General features: G+C 41.1%; 1 protein-coding gene across 2 annotated transcripts in view; it reads left to right on the top strand.

Moving 5' to 3' along the window:
• The window catches only part of SKOR2 (SKI family transcriptional corepressor 2), a 38721-nt gene that overhangs the window by 12446 nt on the left and 9385 nt on the right, over window positions 1-16890 (top strand). The window contains exons 5-7 of one of the 2 annotated variants that reach the window (XM_064140426.1): window positions 5351-5416; window positions 5815-5910; window positions 11729-11796. In XM_064140426.1, the coding sequence (XP_063996496.1) occupies window positions 5351-5416; window positions 5815-5910; window positions 11729-11796 (230 nt within the window). Of the gene's footprint in view, window positions 1-5350; window positions 5417-5811; window positions 5911-11728; window positions 11797-16890 lie in introns of both variants that reach the window. The other variant, XM_064140425.1, reaches the window with a different exon arrangement.

The raw sequence follows: 16890 nt of genomic DNA, 5'->3' as shown, positions 1-16890 counted from the left end.
CAGAATGCCAATGTAGTTTTGAAACGTAACTGTGACTGACTTACATAACTGGTCCATTTTTTTTTGGGAAAGCTGCAGTTTGCTATGCTGACCCTCCTTCAGCAGCTGCAGTTGAAGGGTAGAGGAGCTCTATGTGTCTGGCACAGCATTACAAGGCTGCCTCACGAGTACCGCATATTTCTTAAGAAGTTGACTTGTCTAAGCTGTTCCCTACCAAATCTAATTTTTAAAGTCTTCATGTGAAAGAGGAGCTCTAAAATGAGGTGTCACTAACTAGTAGCTAGTTCTCAGATCTTGTTACAATTTCCCCAGTTTTGCTTTATTATTTGTAAAAGACAGTTCGGCAGTCATTTCAGGAAGGTTCAGGTAGAACTAGTGAGCCAGATTCTTCTTTCATTTACTCTCACTTATATATCCAGAATAACTGCAAGTGTTAGGTGCAATTACTGTAATTTTCCAGTGCTTTGTAGAGGGTTGAAAAAAGAACATTTATTGTGTGTAAGTAGTAAAGGTTTGATTCAGAAGTTAAGTGACATGAAATTTTATTGCAGAAGGTGTTTGCTAAAAAGGAGAGAAGTTTGAAGTTGAAATAGAGAAGATAAGGTAAAATTTCAGATGCAACACTGCATATTAGTAGATAAGATTGCATTTAGATACATGGATCTGCATGATGCGCAAACTGCAGACAGACCGTAGGACTGGGCTCTTATTTACTGTTCCTGTCTTTTATTCTGTTATTACTAAGAAGTCTCTGAATTATTGTAAGAGGGTGGGATATTGTTGAATTTTTCTCTTTTGCGAGACTTGTAATGTTAGGTGTTCTGGTGGGGTTTTATAAGCCTTATGTTCTAGAATCTGGTGAGAGTATTACCTTTCATTTAGAACAAACCAAGAATCAGAATTTTTCTACCTCTCGTGGTTATAGGATTCCATAAGGTCCAGACTGAAAGCTAACTGATTTATTTTCTCTGTAAAACATTTCGTGTTTTTAAGTTGGTTACAGTTTTTGAATATTCCGTTCAAAATCCTGAAACTCTTCTTTATCTGTTACTACTTCAGCTTGGATGTTTTTTAATCAAATGTTTGTGTTTTAAACTTTAAACAGAGTTTACAAGTGAGCCTTGATCTATTAAAGAAAGAATTCTTTTGTTCTAAAGTCGAACCACTTTCAGGGCAAGTTAACATTTGAGGCTGAATTCAGAGTTTGTAAGGCTGCATAGGAGTCGCACTACAGAAAAGCACTTGAAAGGTGCTTACTGAGTTTACTGAATTAGGTGTACTTTCCCTACTGCTGATTATCCTATTGATTACTCTCACAAAAAGCAGCATGAATATGCATGATACACGGATATTTTCAGTAAGAGTAGGATTTCTTTAGGATACACACATAAGCCTTGCGTGTCCTAAAGTGAATAATTAATTTCAAATATAGATGAAGCCGTTGGAGGTCCAAAAGTCTGCCAGTAGGCATTTGCTGGTATTTTTAAATTGTATATGTATTTATACACAGACTATAGCAACATCTTCACCACTCTGGTCTTTGTGTCTGCAGACAACTCTCTTTCATCTAAAAATAGCAGTGGACATTTAAGTTATGTTAGACCATCAATGCTGTGGGCTTCATAATGGTGATGCTCACCTGGTAGAAGTGCCCTGCAGAACTGGTTGGTAGATGCAGTACACTCTGCAGTGCTGAAGCACTGGCCAGAAATAATAGGGCTGAAGCAGAGATAGAGATGATTTTGAAGCGGAGATACGGATGATTTTGGTAGGTGCAGTCGGGCATTGCAGATGTGGTGAGAATTGCAGAGTACGAGCTGGGGAGAAGGCACCAGATGGAGAGTCAGGAGAGCAGAGTTATATTTCTGGTCCGCTGGAACTCTGTGCTGGGCAAATCAGTTGCCCTTTGATGTAGCTGAGGGCCAGCATGGAAATTTTTAGCTGCTGTTTGAAGAATGCTTTGAGAGCTTCCTGTAAAAGGGCTGCAGGAGATTGCTCTAGATGGCACATCATGGAGAGGTAATCCATCTGTGTCTGATTTGGATTTGTACAGTGAAGACAACATGTATTTATTTGGGAGTGAGTAAATTTAGAATGATTTCTGGGTTTTTGTTTGTTTGTTTGTTTTGTGTGTATGTGTTGAAAATTAAAATCTTCCAGTGGGTGCAGAGCTAATAAAATGGTAGAATCACAAGAACCTGAGGATTTCTGTTTTTTAGGGTACTGATAAAGTGATTTGAGATGTGTCTAGTCACAGATGTCATTTCTGCTTTCTTTTGTGGGCAGTCCTTCACATTACAGGTTAAGAAAGCCATCTATGTAAAATATAACCCATGCACCTTTATGCCAACATCTGTGACCTGCAGCTCATTGGGAAAAACAGAGCTACTTAAGAAAATACTGGATGAAACACTTAATGCCATAGTCTAGTTGATTGGATAGGGCTGGGTGATAGGTTGGACTGGATGATCTTGGAAGTCTCTTCCAACCTGGTTGATTCTGTGATTCTATGATTCTATCAAACGCCTTAGCCAAGTCAGTGCAAATTTACCGATAAGTTCTTCATCCCATTCACTCCCTATCCCTAGCCAATAGACAATTGAGATATGGTTTGATTTTTTTCTGAAAAAAAAATGAAGTAAGCCTCTGTTAAAGAAAACTTAGGTGTCTGTATCAGGGGGCTGCACAGCTTTCAGTGCTGGCGTTTTAAATACTGCTCCAAGTTTGTGTGTAGATAAGGCCCAAGAGAGTTATGGTGGAGCTATTAGAAGGGGAAGTGATTTTTTCTTATGCTGATTAAAATTCTTTGGGCTTTCTGTTTGTTTGTTTTTAAACATCTATTTAGCTTTTAATTAACATTTAAGAGAAAGGAAGCTGGTTAAATATTCAATACCTCCTCCCTTTCAATTAAGGTAGAACAGTACACAACACATGATGAGGCCTCTGGGAAGTATGGAAAAACAGAGAAGAACAGGCTCCTTATTATCATTTTCAGGGGGACTGGAAAGGTGAAACCCATCTGATTATTATTACCGTTAATAATGTCAGGGCTTTTTCAGAACCTCAGAAAGCAGATTTAAAATGCTACATATGCTGGATTTTGCTTTTAAATACCTTCAGTGTTCTTGCCCTGTTCTTTATTTATTTCAGGGGCAAGGAATGGGAATAAGCTGGTAAGTCTTTTTGGTAGCTTAGTTGTGAAGCTGCAGATGCTGGAAAAGTGTTTGCTTTTTTCCATGCTTCTTGCCCTTATGTTTATTTTTGATGCACTTCTTTCAGTCCTGATAAGCTGACAGCCTCAAACCACCATGCAGCCCTGGAAGCTCAACCAAGCAAGTGGGGAAGAGCTATGTTGCTGCCATGCTCTGTGCTAGGATCTGTTTTCTTCCCTTTTTTTTCCCTCCTTGAAAAATCTAGATACTGACTGTCTGACGCCCTCAAAATTGTTCATAAAGCATTCAGAAAAGGATGCTTCAATGAAAGAAATTTATAGGGAAAATGTATTAGTATTTACAGTTCAATGAATACCCTTCCTGAACTTAAATTACTCTTTTTTTTTTCTTATTTTGTGAACCCTAATTTCTGTAACAAAATACTTCTTTTGGTAGCCATCCTGTCTAAAATAGAATTCTGTTAACAAAAAAAAACTCCAAACCCACCTTTTTCTGTAGTGGAAACTCTTCAAACCACTGCCCTAAAGGCGATAGAATTTTAAGCTTGCTGTTTCTGTTTAGTGTGGTGAGAAAACTTCCCTGTAGAAAGTACTTTGTTTATATCAAGTATCATACAAAAATATTTTTTAAACCATCATGTTACACAAACATTGCTGGCACCAGGTATCAGTTGTTTAAATGTATATGCCTGAAAGAATAGTTTTTTTTTTCCAAGGAATGAAGAGACTGCAGGTGTTCAAATGCATAGCTACCGGATGTGTTTCGTTTACGGCAAGGTTTACTGAATATGAGAACACACTGATGCTTAGGAGCATAAATGTTTTACAAAGGGATTTCTGGCTGCATATAAGTCAAGGCTTTCTAATACAACTTCAACATAAGCTTAACTGTGATGACCTACTGTCAAATGCATGGTGACAATACAAGTTTTTTCAAGCTTTTCCATCTGCTGTTTTGTCTTGTGATGACCAATTCAGTGCTATGGTTTTATATTTTCAAGAAACTCCAAGGTATTTCCTCCACTGTTCTTTGCTCCAAATAGAGAAACGCAGGAGCAGCTCTACCTTTGTGTCTGTCTTGTGATTACTCGTCAGTAGAGTTAATGTTATTTATTTACTGCCTGCACTAAACCAAGAATTAGTCCAATTTGTTCAAGAATAGATTATTTATCAAATATTTTCCTAATTGTTGAGAGCCATTTCTACTTCACCTGTGAATAACAGAAAAGTTCTCATTTATTTCTGCCACAGTGGTATTTTTTTTTCTTTTAAAAACTTGTTAAAATATTTTTTTTTTTGTTTCACAATGCTATTCATTCAAATGAAAGGGAAAATTTCCAGTTCCAGAGGATAGTTGAAATGGCACTTTAAATGTCAGAAGGTTCATATTTCAGTCATCCAGGTGAACGTAACATACTGTATAGGCTTATTTTATTTGCAAAGTAAAAAGACTGGAATAAGTAACATGCACCTATCAAGAACTAGTAAAATTCTGTTATCTCTATACTCCCTTAAGATTAAAAGTTACACAAACAACTTAAGACAGAATTCACTGAATTGCTTGACCTCAGAAATGTATCCTTTAGAAGCAAGGGCCGGTAATGTCAGTTTTACTTCACCTGGGTACACATTATATCCAGTTACAACAAGCCCAAGCCACAGATCTCTAAAAGATGGTTAAAAGCTTGTGAAGGCAGAGAGACTAGTGCAAAAAGGATTTTGCCTTTGGATTTTGAAACAGGGTCCTACCCAGGTAGATAGGATGGGTTTCTCATTCTGAAGAGAGGAGTTGAGACTGTAGAGAAATCTCTGCCCTATTCTCACCTTACTCTGGAGAATGACCAGGAGGAGCAAGGGCATCTTCAAGAGAGGTTAGAGGGAAAGCAGGGATCAGTTTGGCATATGTGCAAGAGGAGTTCTCCTAGGTATTGCAGGGGGACACCAAGTCTTGTCTGCTGGAGGCTGTGCTGGAGATAGATACTTTACTAAACTAGAAGCAAATACCAGTCCTGCCAACATTTGTGGTATTCACAAAGATCTGTAGATAAACTTTAATCTTATGCTTTCTGTATTTTTCTTTTCCTCTCCAGATTATCTGAAGCAGTTGCATGGTGAGGACAATATTGATGAAAAGCAGTATCAGTAAATCAGTAAGTTTTTTTTTCTTTTTTTTTTAAGGTGAACACATACAAGAAACCAATTCACCTCATTCTCTGAAGAAGGACGTAGAAAACATGGGGAAAGGTAAAACAAATAACGGTCTTTTACATTACAAAACTGCTCTTTGTTTTAACAGAATCTGAGGATAATAGGGGGCACTTTTGTTCTGCACCATATTTTAAGCTTGTCAAGGAACATATGAATAATATATGGACCTTTGGGTGGATATAATTGAGATTAATGCATATATATCAATCAATACATGACACTGTAATCTCATACTTTAAAATAATATATTACATTGATTTATATTCATGGCTTTCTGCACAAAATCTATTGTAGGTCTATGCAACACTCTTTTTTATTTCTTTTATAACTGCTAAAATATTTTGTCTTGGAGTAATGAATTGCTCTGTGGCTGTTCTTTGAAGAATTATTTATACAGATTAGCAAAACCACTTTTCTTTTCTATTTGCTAGAAGAACTCCAGAAGGTTTTGTTTGAACAGATCGACTTACGGAGGAGACTAGAACAGGAATTCCAGGTGTTGAAAGGAAACGCATCTTTCCCAGTCTTCAGTAAGACACATACCTGTGGTTTTGGTGTTATTTGTGGGGGGGTGGTTGTTTTCACATTGTTAAAGTGAGAGAAGTGTGATCTCAATTGTGTTGCCAGCTGATGGCAATCCTGCCCTGGCTTTACACACTGCCCAAGCAGGACTTTGTAGAGAGAATCTGAAGCTGGACACCTATTTTGGTGTATATTATACTGGTTTTGATAACATCAAATGCAGTGAGTAACTAGAAACATGTCTGAGATTTCTTGAATTTCAGTGATGTCTGTAGGCTTAGTTTATTGGAAGCTTTTGGAAACAAGGTGCTTTGTAGTCATCTTTAAGTGGCTCTGGCTGATACTGGAGAATTGATTTAGCTTTTGTTTAAGGAGTAGAAGACCTGTTCAGGATTCTTTTCTTGAAATTAGGTATTTGAGATGGTGATTTCACCACAGCTGATGAGCGGGGAGCTGGTATCCATAGGTGATGGAGTGTTCTGAACTTGGGTTATATAAAGGAAAACAAGGTGGAAGCTTAATAAGGTTTTCATGAAGCTACCAGAAAGTTGAAATCTGTGCATAGCATTATGGAAAAATACCTATTGATTGAGGCCTTTTGAGTTACACTGGGAGCAGTGGGGGAAAGTGTGCTTCTAGGACAAATCCTATGTACATCAAGACCAGCAAGAGGATGCAGTATGGGCTCTCCAACAGGCAGTGAGTGTAGCATTACAAATCTGGAGTGACCAGGAGATCTCCATTGCTTTCTGACTGCCTGCAATGCAGCAGCACATAGAGATCAGTACTGTCCCACAGGCTTCCACAGCTTTGACTGTTACAGCTCTGCAGCTACTTGCCCCATCTGCCCTTCAGTATTAAATGCAACCTAAAGGAAAAAACATCTTTGAGCCCGACTTTTGCTGCTTTGTGAAGTCCAAAGTAGGTCTGACAGTATTTCTCTTCAGCGCTTTCCTGCTGTTGTGAGTTCTTTTTAAAACTCTCGCTTCTTGTGCTTGTTCTCCTATGAGACTATGCCCATGCAGACTATGCCTATGTGACTATGCACTGCAGACTTCCTTGACTTTCAGCAAGCCAAGATAGATTTGTTAAGACCCTCTCAGACTGATTGTTAATTTCTTCTGCCCCTTGCTAACTTTTCTTAACTCCTTTATGACTCAAATGTCTGACCAGCACTCAGTGCAAAATGTCCTCAAGTTGGTTTATCATAGTTTCTTGAAGAGTTCAGAAACTCCCTGTTTTGTTAGGTGAGTTCCTTCATAGAATACAACCCACTGTTGCGCCCCCCTGGATTGCCAGAAAAGGTGAGAGCACATATGGCACTTTCCTGTTATTTAAAGAAAACAAAAATTTCCCCTTTCATAGCATCAGATTGACGTGGTTTGGGAGTTTCCCTCCCACCCCTTGGAATCACCAGACTAGCCTCAGACAGCTGGAAGTTAATATGAAGCTATATTTACAGCATGGCACATTTTTACAAGCATATATACACAATATATACAGATATTTACAATTATATGCAAGTTACAAGTAATACAGAAATTCAAAACCCCTCCTGATCAGCAAGGCCGCCCAGAAGGGCTCCCAACTAACCTCTTCCCACCCCTCCCTTACCTCAGAAAGCTTCTGTGATTTATCTTTGCAGAGAAAGCAGGGGTGAGATGCTGTAAGCCAGCAAGAGGTTAGAAGGAGAGGAATTAGATCTTAGAAGGAGAGGGATTAGATCAGGTTACACAGATTCAGACAGAGATAGTTAACCAGTGAGCAGCAAGCTTCAGAATGGGGCACTTTGTTACTGTTTTGTGTGTTTATATCTCTCTGCAATCCAGTAGATAATATAGACATCACTTTTATTTTCTCTTTCACAGCCAATGATCTAATTTCTCTCATTGAAATATTCTAATTAGCCTCAAACCAGCACACAGATAGAGTAAGTTCAGGGAAGCAAGACAGTATGAGGACTCTGGGAATGACTCCATTTTTAGCCCAAATGTTGAAAGATGCAGACAGCTTCATAAATAAAGAAGAGCTGCCTGAGGTGATACAGATATTAATGAAAGAAGGATAACCTCATCCTTCAGTATAGATTCAGTCATTACCTGGCTTTGGGAGTGAGGTAATTTTCAAGTAATTTGTGTAGATCAAAACACTCGATGTGTGGTATTGGTGAAATGGCATCTTGGAATTTTGCCATTCAGGTCACTCATTTATCCTTTTGTTCTTCTGCAGTAAAATTAATGCTCTGTCATTGCCATGTAAATAAACACTGCAATTAAACCACATGAACTACAATTCAAATGAAAGAATGCATACGGCCAACCAAGGAAGTGGCGACTGTGCACACCGTCTTGAAAAATGTGTGGTTTCAGCATACCACAAAGTAGTGGTCAATTTTCTCCAGGATTAAAATAGAAAACAGACAATGTGCTATAAACAATATATACAAGTGACCGTAAAACCTATTTATAGGTTTAGATTTACCAAAATAACACACCCTCTGCATGTGTAATAATACAAGAAAAAGGGTCTTCGTGAAGCAAGTAATTGTAAAGTCTGAGATAAGTGTAGTTTCTTCTCTAGAGCAGTGTGTGCTCCAGCAAAAGAGATGGGGTCTGTTCCAGTCTCTTGCTGCCTCATAGGGCATCTCCTTTGGTCACGGGGATTCAAGAGGCAGGAGTCAGTCAAGGACTCAGGAGGGGGTTGGCCCAACTATTTGTTCTGCCAGCTTTTTGCAGCCTACTAATTGCATCTGCTGGTATCGTATAGGGAGGGTCTAAGGAGAGAAGTCTTCAAAGGTACAATTAAAGGAAAGTTGAGGTGAAATTAGAATTGTATTGATGTATTAATCATGGCTGGGAGACACTTGAGGCTGTAGGAGAAGGGGAAGAGCAGGAAGGTAACAGCCTTTTTTCCCCTCATCTGGCTCACTGCAGCATCAGGCTAAGTGGCCTTGAGGACTGGATCTCCATCCCATCCCTGAAGCTGTTGCAGATAGGACCACACTACCAGGGTAATTTTCACTCCCACAGCTGGTAGTGATTCTCTCTTTGCTTTACACTGTGTGTGGGCAAATAAGAAGCCTTTGGATTTAAGTCTTCTTAACCTTTTTTACAAGGAGAAAATTCCTCCCTCTTTCAGTAGGGAGGCAATAGGTGAGACACAGAAGATGGTAATACATACTGTGTCTTTCTAGTAAATGCTCCTGTTGAGTTTTTGGGAGTTAACTCCAGAGTCACCTTTTTGGGGGTCTTGCATTTGGAACTGAGCACATTTTGGGGCGTTACATATTAATGGCATCAAAACACCACCCACAGAAGTGCTACGTTGTCTTGTGTGCAAATGATGCTTGGTTTCCATGCTCTCCTCCTGGAAATCAGTGTTTGCAAGCTCACTCAATGGTACTATGCTGCTCACTTCTCTATAGCTAGACCTGGTTGAAATGTAGCCTGTGATAATTTACAGAACAGCAGACTGTATTCTGCTGTTTGCACCTTTATGTTGGTGCATTTTACTGGAAAGCTGCACATAAGGTCTCTCAATGCAGAGGTTACTTAATGAAGATTAAAAAGGTCAGAACACTTGAAGAAAATGAAAGAATTTGCTGTCTTGATAGAAATGTGAGTGCTGCATACTCTTCCAGAGCCTTCTGGTGGTGTTGGCTTGCATGCGTTTTTCCAGCTAAATTTAGCAGTGTGATAATAAAATGGCAGAGACATAGTCTGGATAGTCAAAGTATTTAATTTTGTGTTAAGAAAACTATTTAAATATTCATATGGTTTCTCTTGGATATTGCTCATGACTTTGTCTCTGAGCAGCCAGACTCAGATAAATGCTCCTGGAAAAAATACTGTCCTTACCATTAACACCTCATTTCCACTGTGAGCTTGGACATTTGCAGTGCAGGACTGAGCCAAATTTCTGAGGTATTTGTTCCACGAGGTGATGAGCCTGTGAAGAGGCAGTCAGGAACAGTGTGTAGAGGAGAGTAGGAAGATGTCTCCACATAGCCTACTCAGAGGCAAAGTGGAGGACCTACACAGAAGGTAGCAGAGCTCTACCAGCCTTTCGTGATCAGGACAAAAGGGGGTCCCCTTTTTATGCAGCACAACTTTTGGGGGGCCAGGAAGAGAGGAATGGGAAACCTACTGTAACTCAGTCAGCTTCTGTTCCTGGTTAACTTTGAGTAGAGTAAATAAGCTGAGAATTTCTAGGGATATTTACTTGAAATCTGAAGAATGTTATTAAAACAATCTCATGTCCTTTTCTGTGTGGCTGTGCTGGACTGCCGATGGTTTCAGCCTGACAAATTTTCTCCTTCTTTCTTTGTTGCATTGGTGGTTTATGTCCTAAAGTGCCTGCTTGCCTTTTAAACAACTTTCACTGACCTTTTAAAGGGGAAAAATGCTTGTGTGAGAGAGTGCCCCCTTGTACTTTTCTTCCACACTTGATGGGGACACATCTCCTTTCCCCATAGGCAAGGTATGAGCTTTGCCTCTACTGTACCATGCCACAACTGCTCATTGATATCCTGTTTTTGGGGTTGAGAGGTTATGGTGAAGTTTGGAAATGAGTGAGCTCCCAGCACTGTACCAGGACACAGTATTGATAGGAGGTATTCATCCTCAGATCCTTGTGTATTTAGGTATTTTTGCAATTCCAATTGCTGTGCTGTCAATGTATCCTACAGTCATTTAATCCACTAATCCTCCCAACACACTTGGCAGGTGAAGCAGCACTGCTATTCCTGCTTCAATGATGCTGAAGGGAGGCATGGAGAAGACTCTGTTGAACAGAGTCCAGCAGAACAGGCTTCTTGAGTCCTGGGCTAATGTCCCTGCAGCAAACATGGCTATTTAATCCTTTTAATTATTTGGCTGTAAATAAACTATTTTAGCTGCCTTTGCAGTGTACTTCTCTTCTCCAAGGCCTGTGTGTTGAGGTGCCCAATGCTGTTTTCTGTTGCCTTGCTTCTTCCATGGTCTGGTACAGGATTGTTGCCTAGATCAAAATTATGTTGGTTGCAGTGGTTTTCTTTCCTCTTCCGTTTCATAGCCCATCATTGCACCTACGTCTCCATCACTCTTGTCTCCAAGTTAGTTGCTTATTTTAAGTAGTTCCCCTTCTTTTTCCCACCTTCCAAAAGTAATGTTATGGAACACAGAACATCAGTTAATCTTCTACCATGTGAAGATTCATTTGAAATGGTTACTGAGGAATAAAGTAAGGGAAGGAGGTGGTACTGGCACAGAAAGGCTGGCCTGTGCTATAACCCAGCTGTCTAAGATCTCTCAAAGATTTTTTCTCTTCTGAGTTACATGTCACTGTTCATAGGGCTTTAGCCTGTGTTTTGTTCAGAGCTGTCAGCACAGTGTTACAAGCTACAAGTCAAATCCTGCATCCTTGAACACTTTCTTTCCTCACATGTTTGGACTTCACTGTTGATGTCAACACATTTGTGTCAAAGCAAAGCAGAACCATTTTTGCTCCTCAGTGTTGGCAGAAATTTGACTAATAACTGCAGACTCTCACCCATTGAGAAAAAATAACTGGGTATAAATGCTATCAACAGAAACTTAATAGCCTACATTTGCTAATTGAGGAAGTACCTGAATCCATTTTTTCCCAGTTTTTGTGTTACATGTGGTGTCTACTGCTCAGTAAGTTTCTGTTAGGTGCCTGTTTTAATTGGGTGAGGGGCTTTGTAGTGCTTCATAGTTCCTCAGTAGTGACTTGGTTTGATAAAGTTTGATTGGTGACAGTTCTGCAGCATGGTCTCTGTTTTAATTACTGCATGTATTTATTTTTCCCCCTCTTGCTTTCTTGTAGATAATTTTCAAGATCAGATGAAGCGGGAACTGGCATACAGAGAAGAAATGGTACAGCAGCTACAAATTGTAAGTCTGCCTGCTCTGCTGAAAATGTTATGAACTGTCACTTTATCTTTTTTAAATGCATGCCTCAAACTTCTCCTTTGTGAGCCATGCATATGTGCTATTACCAAGCTTGTAGTACCTTATACTTAGCAAGATGTAAGGATGCAGTTCTCAGCTGGTTTAGAGTCTAATTACCTGGAGATTTACTTTTATATGGTAACCAGATGGGTCTTCATGTTTCAACTAAATAAAACGTCTTGAATCAAAAATGAAAGGTGCTTCTTCAGAGAAACGTAAACCTTAAGGAGTTAAATATTTCTACCTTGTAGGAGTTTCCAAGGAGTGCTTTTCAGACCTTAACGTGGAATCAGTGCAAGGCCAGCTGCTCACTGGCAAATAAACTTTAGGATGGGTGTTTTTTTCAAGTTGTAGTCTCCAGAAGTGCTTAACTCAGCAGTAAAGGATTGCAGGCACACGTTCCTATTTGGTCTCTTGTTTTGTTTTTTTCTTTTTAATCAGTAGGGATTTTGCCTCTGTGTGTTAAATATGACTCTGGATCATTGCATACAACTGTGCTGTTTTGAAAATTTGACATAGTTAGTCCAATGAAAGCAAAGGATGAAGTATGTGAAGCTGTTTCTTACTCAGATGTTGCTTAGTCTGGTTTTAAGAAGTTGGGCATTGTAACAAATGGGAAGCTGTCTGCTCATTGTCGTTTTGATAGTGCTTTGTCTGTGACTAGTCTCAACAGGGTTTTATCCCCAACAATTATTACCAACAGGTAATATTCCCACTTACCTTAGTCTTACTCTAGCACCTAAATTTTCCTCATACTTGTCACAAACCCTAGTGCAGGAAAGACACTGTCAAGCCTCCTGGTACTGTCACTTTCTAACTGATGGGCTAGGACATGAAATAAAGCTGAAGGGCAAGATTGTCATACTCATGCACCTGTGTTTAGAGGCTCTTAGGAGTGCATAATTTTTAGAGCAAATGAACATTCCTGCTCCCTAATCCTGCTGACTTGAGAGATTTCAATGAGAGATAGAGGAGATTGTTTGCAGAGGAAATTCAAGTCCAGAACATCTTTGAGATTTTTTGCTGCTGTCCCCATTCTTTTCCTTTAATGCATTATTGTGTTCCCTTTTGTGTCCCAATTCCAGACAGGGAGTTTGGCTTAATCTATGAATTGCATTGTCACAGAAGACAGTAATTAGGATGCTATCCTGAAAAGTACTTCCCCTGCTGCATTTGACTTGATGCAGGTGATCTGTCTGATTCCTGCTTTTGAGCACAAAGATTATAAAGCCCACTTCAGCCTTTGTCTCATGTGTCAGCTGAACTTGCTGCAAACTAACTTTCCCTCTCGGGGAGAGAATAGGTCATCTCTGCTACTCACTTTGTGGCCTGGTTGTGAAGTTCTAAAACTGGATAACCCAGACCTCCAGTCAGCCAGATTTTTTTTTTCCGATTCTTAAGGAAGCAGAGAAATCACAAAGTTCAATGTAATGTTTTGTCTTGGGTAGGAAGAGAGATACAATTATGTAATTCACATCATTTTCACTTAGTGAAAGACTAATAGTCATTCAGTCATTAAACAGAGCTGCCTGACTATACTTACAGAGAGCAGTTCCAACATCTAATCTACTGCACCAGCAGTTCAGGACCTCTTCGCGAACTGTGGCTGCCTGACTTTAGTTATTGCTAAATGTTACTCACATTTAGATGTCTGTCCCGGTATCACTGAGACCATGAAAAACCAAGACACTGCTGCAAACTGTATTTTTTAAGATGGGTTGTCTCACCCCACTCAGTGGATGACAGAGGGGCTGAATTTTTGTAACCCCCTGAATGGGCAAAGCCTGACCAGCAGGGCCACATTGTCAATAAGAGTCACATTATTAAAGTCAAATACTTTATCCCACTCAGTGGGCAATGAGGACTGTCCTTGCTTGTCAGGGCTGCAACAGCAGTGGAGTGATGACAGTGACCCTGTGGAAAAATCCGAAACAATTTATTGTTTCTTTTTGCTAGTAACTATCAACAGGTGTTGTGGATAAGGGCACTTCTGCAAGAGGAGTTACTTCCCTATCAACTGCGTTCAGTTCTGGGCCCCCCAGTTTAGGAAGGACACTGAGATGCTCGAGCGTGTCCAGAGAAGGGCGACGAGGCTGGTGAGAGGCCTCGAGCACAAGCCCTATGAGGAGAGGCTGAGGGAGCTGGAGTTGTTTAGCCTGGAGAACAGGAGGCTCAGGGGTGACCTTATTGCTATCTACAACTGCCTGAAGGGTGGTTGTGGCCAGGAGGAGGTTGCTCTCTTCTCTCAGGTGGCCAGCTCCAGAACGAGAGGACACAGCCTCAGGCTGCGCCAGGGGAAATTTCGGCTCGAGGTGAGGAGAAAGTTCTTCACTGAGAGAGTCATTGGGCACTGGAATGGGCTGCCCGGGGAGGTGGTGGAGTCGTCGTCCCTGGGGCAGTTCAAGGCAAGGTTGGATGTGGCACTTGGTGCCATGGTCTAGCCTTGGGCACTGTGGTAAAGGGTTGGACTTGATGATCTGTGAGGTCTCTTCCAACCTTGGTGATACTGTGATACTGTGATACTGTGACATCTATCAAAAAGGGGAAAAAAACCCCCACCAAAACAAAACTACCAACTAGAAGGAAAATGCTATAAAAGAGAGAGAAGAGAGAGAGAGAGAGGTAACAGAGAGACAGAAAACAGAGAGGTTTCATCACTCTTAGACCCAGTGTTGTCTTGCTTGATCCATAGGTGATGGGAGGTCATTCTGCCCCTGTACTCTGCACTGGTTAGACCACACCTTGAGTACTGTGTTCAGTTCTGGGCCCCCCAGTTTAGGAAGGACACTGAGATGCTTGAGTATGTCCAATGAAGGGCGACGAGGCTGGTGAGAGGCCTCGAGCACAAGCCCTACGAGGAGAGGCTGAGGGAGCTGGGATTGTTTAGCCTGGAGAAGAGGAGGCTCAGGGGTGACCTTATTGCTGTCTACAACTACCTGAAGGGTGGTTGTGGCCAGGGGGAGGTTGCTCTCTTCTCTCAGGTGGCCAGCACCAGAACGAGAGGACACAGCCTCAGGCTGTGCCAGGGGAGATTTAGGCTGGAGGTGAGGAGAAAGTTCTTCACTGAGAGAGTCATTGGACACTGGAATGGGCTGCCTGGGGAGGTGGTGGAGTCGCCATCCCTGGAGCTGTTCAAGGCAGGATTGGACGTGGCACTTGGTGCCATGGTCTAGCCTTGAGCTCTGTGGTAAAGGGTTGGACTTGATGATCTGTGAGGTCTCTTCCAACCTTGGTGATACTGTGATACTGTGGGTTGACAAAGGTAAATGTATGTGCTCACCCTTCAATATCTTAGTCAGTCTGGGACCACCTTTGGGGTGGCAACTGTAAACTGGGTGAGAAAGTTCAGGGGAGCATCAACAGACCAAAGTTTGACCTGTCAGCCAGTGCATGCTCAAACCGATATAGAGGATATAGAGAAGAGCAGGTCCCAGCCTTGCTTCTGCAGGGCTCAGTCCATCTCTCTCCTGATTCCCTTAAGAGAAGTTCCAGCTTCTGTTGTTTGAGGTAAGACAGGCCGAGTCCCTTTTTGGTCTTAGATATAGGTGCAGAAATACTCAGTAATGTTTTGGTTAATAACTGAAATAGAATAAGCACTTTGAGTGTGCTCATCTGTGCAGTTAATTTTATTTGTTATTTTGAACATATCTTGTATGGTTGTATCTAGAGTGTATGGTTGTATTCATGAGATGAATGTGGTAACAGTATAACTCCTTTGGCCTTCTTGGGTTGTGGCATAGACAAGTTACAGTTTTTAGTGCAGAACACAGAAAAAAAACCCCACAGTTAGTTTGGATTTTATTTGTTTGGTGGTTAGTTTGTTTTGTATGTACCTGGGATGCCAACTCTACTGCTTTTAACAGAGCTGCCTTCATCTAATTTTCTTGTTAACATGGAATTGCAAAGAGAAAGGTAAAAGCACTTAACGCACACTTAAATCATATGTGTATACCTTTGTAACGTACTGAGCTCAAGATGTGTTGGTATAACTAGCTGTAGAACTTGGTGTAGTTGCTTAATTTGCAAGCAATATAAGTGCACAGAGTCAGTTCTCTTTTGTCTCTTCTTGCTACCGGTGGGTTGCACAACTTGTCCATGATCACGAAGACATCTCTTGTCAGAGATAGGTTAGTTTTGCCAGAGTGATAGTTTCACTTGCCCTAAACTGTAATTCTTGAAGCTGCACAAGTGAGTAGTCAGGCTTTAAAATAAGCTGCCTTGGTGTGTCAGAAATGTCTGTAATACAACTAGCTGAAGATAAGCATGTAAAAATGAACCAGATACAAATGAATTTGAAAAGTTTCTACTGCTAACACACTCTGTAACCTGACTGTTACAGAGAAAGGACTGCTCACAGATAGTGGCCAGCCAGTACTGAGCACCAAACATACTGCTTTTTTTCGCCCGGTTCCTGGGTGACTTTGCGAAACTGCAGTGCGGAAGGCGATGATAAATGGCCACGCGTGGAGGGCAGCCGTGCTGCGTGGGGTGGCAGCTCGAGGGGTGCTAGCTCTAGGGATGCTGGCGCGGGCTCCGGGTGCCCTCTGCTGCTCCCTGGCCTTCACTACAGCCACCATTAAAAGCCTCAGTTAAATAAGTGTTTAATCAATGAGCTTTTATTTTAAAGCTCCAGACTTTAGTGAAAGTGGTTTATGGCTTCCCAAAAGTCAGGAGGAAGGCTCAGATCGTTGGGAAGGTGAAGGGTGCGCCCTGCTCTATTACATACTCTGTGCTGCATGTTTTTGACGGTTCGTGGCTCGGTAGATGGAGCAGTGGGGCGTTGCCTGTCCATCCTTATGTTGAGGAGGCAGTTGCTCAGTGTCTGGAGCAGCTACCGGGAAGTATTGTCAACCTCTTTGTGCCAGGAAGCAACTGGTCATCATATTTAACAGCAAAATGAGTCTTAAATCACTGAGTGTGTTTTAATCTTCCTCTTCTTTCAAAGTGCTGTTCTCCCAGGCTGGCTAAGTGCAGGGCATGTACTTGGATTTTATATGTGGATTTGGGCATGGATTATCTGGATTCTGTTATTAAGCC

Source organism: Pogoniulus pusillus, chromosome Z (genome assembly GCF_015220805.1).
Source record: "Pogoniulus pusillus isolate bPogPus1 chromosome Z, bPogPus1.pri, whole genome shotgun sequence".
Classification (NCBI taxonomy): Eukaryota; Metazoa; Chordata; class Aves; order Piciformes; family Lybiidae; genus Pogoniulus; species Pogoniulus pusillus.
The sequence above is the reverse complement of the archived record's forward strand: the minus strand, read 5'-3'. Positions and strand labels throughout refer to the sequence as shown.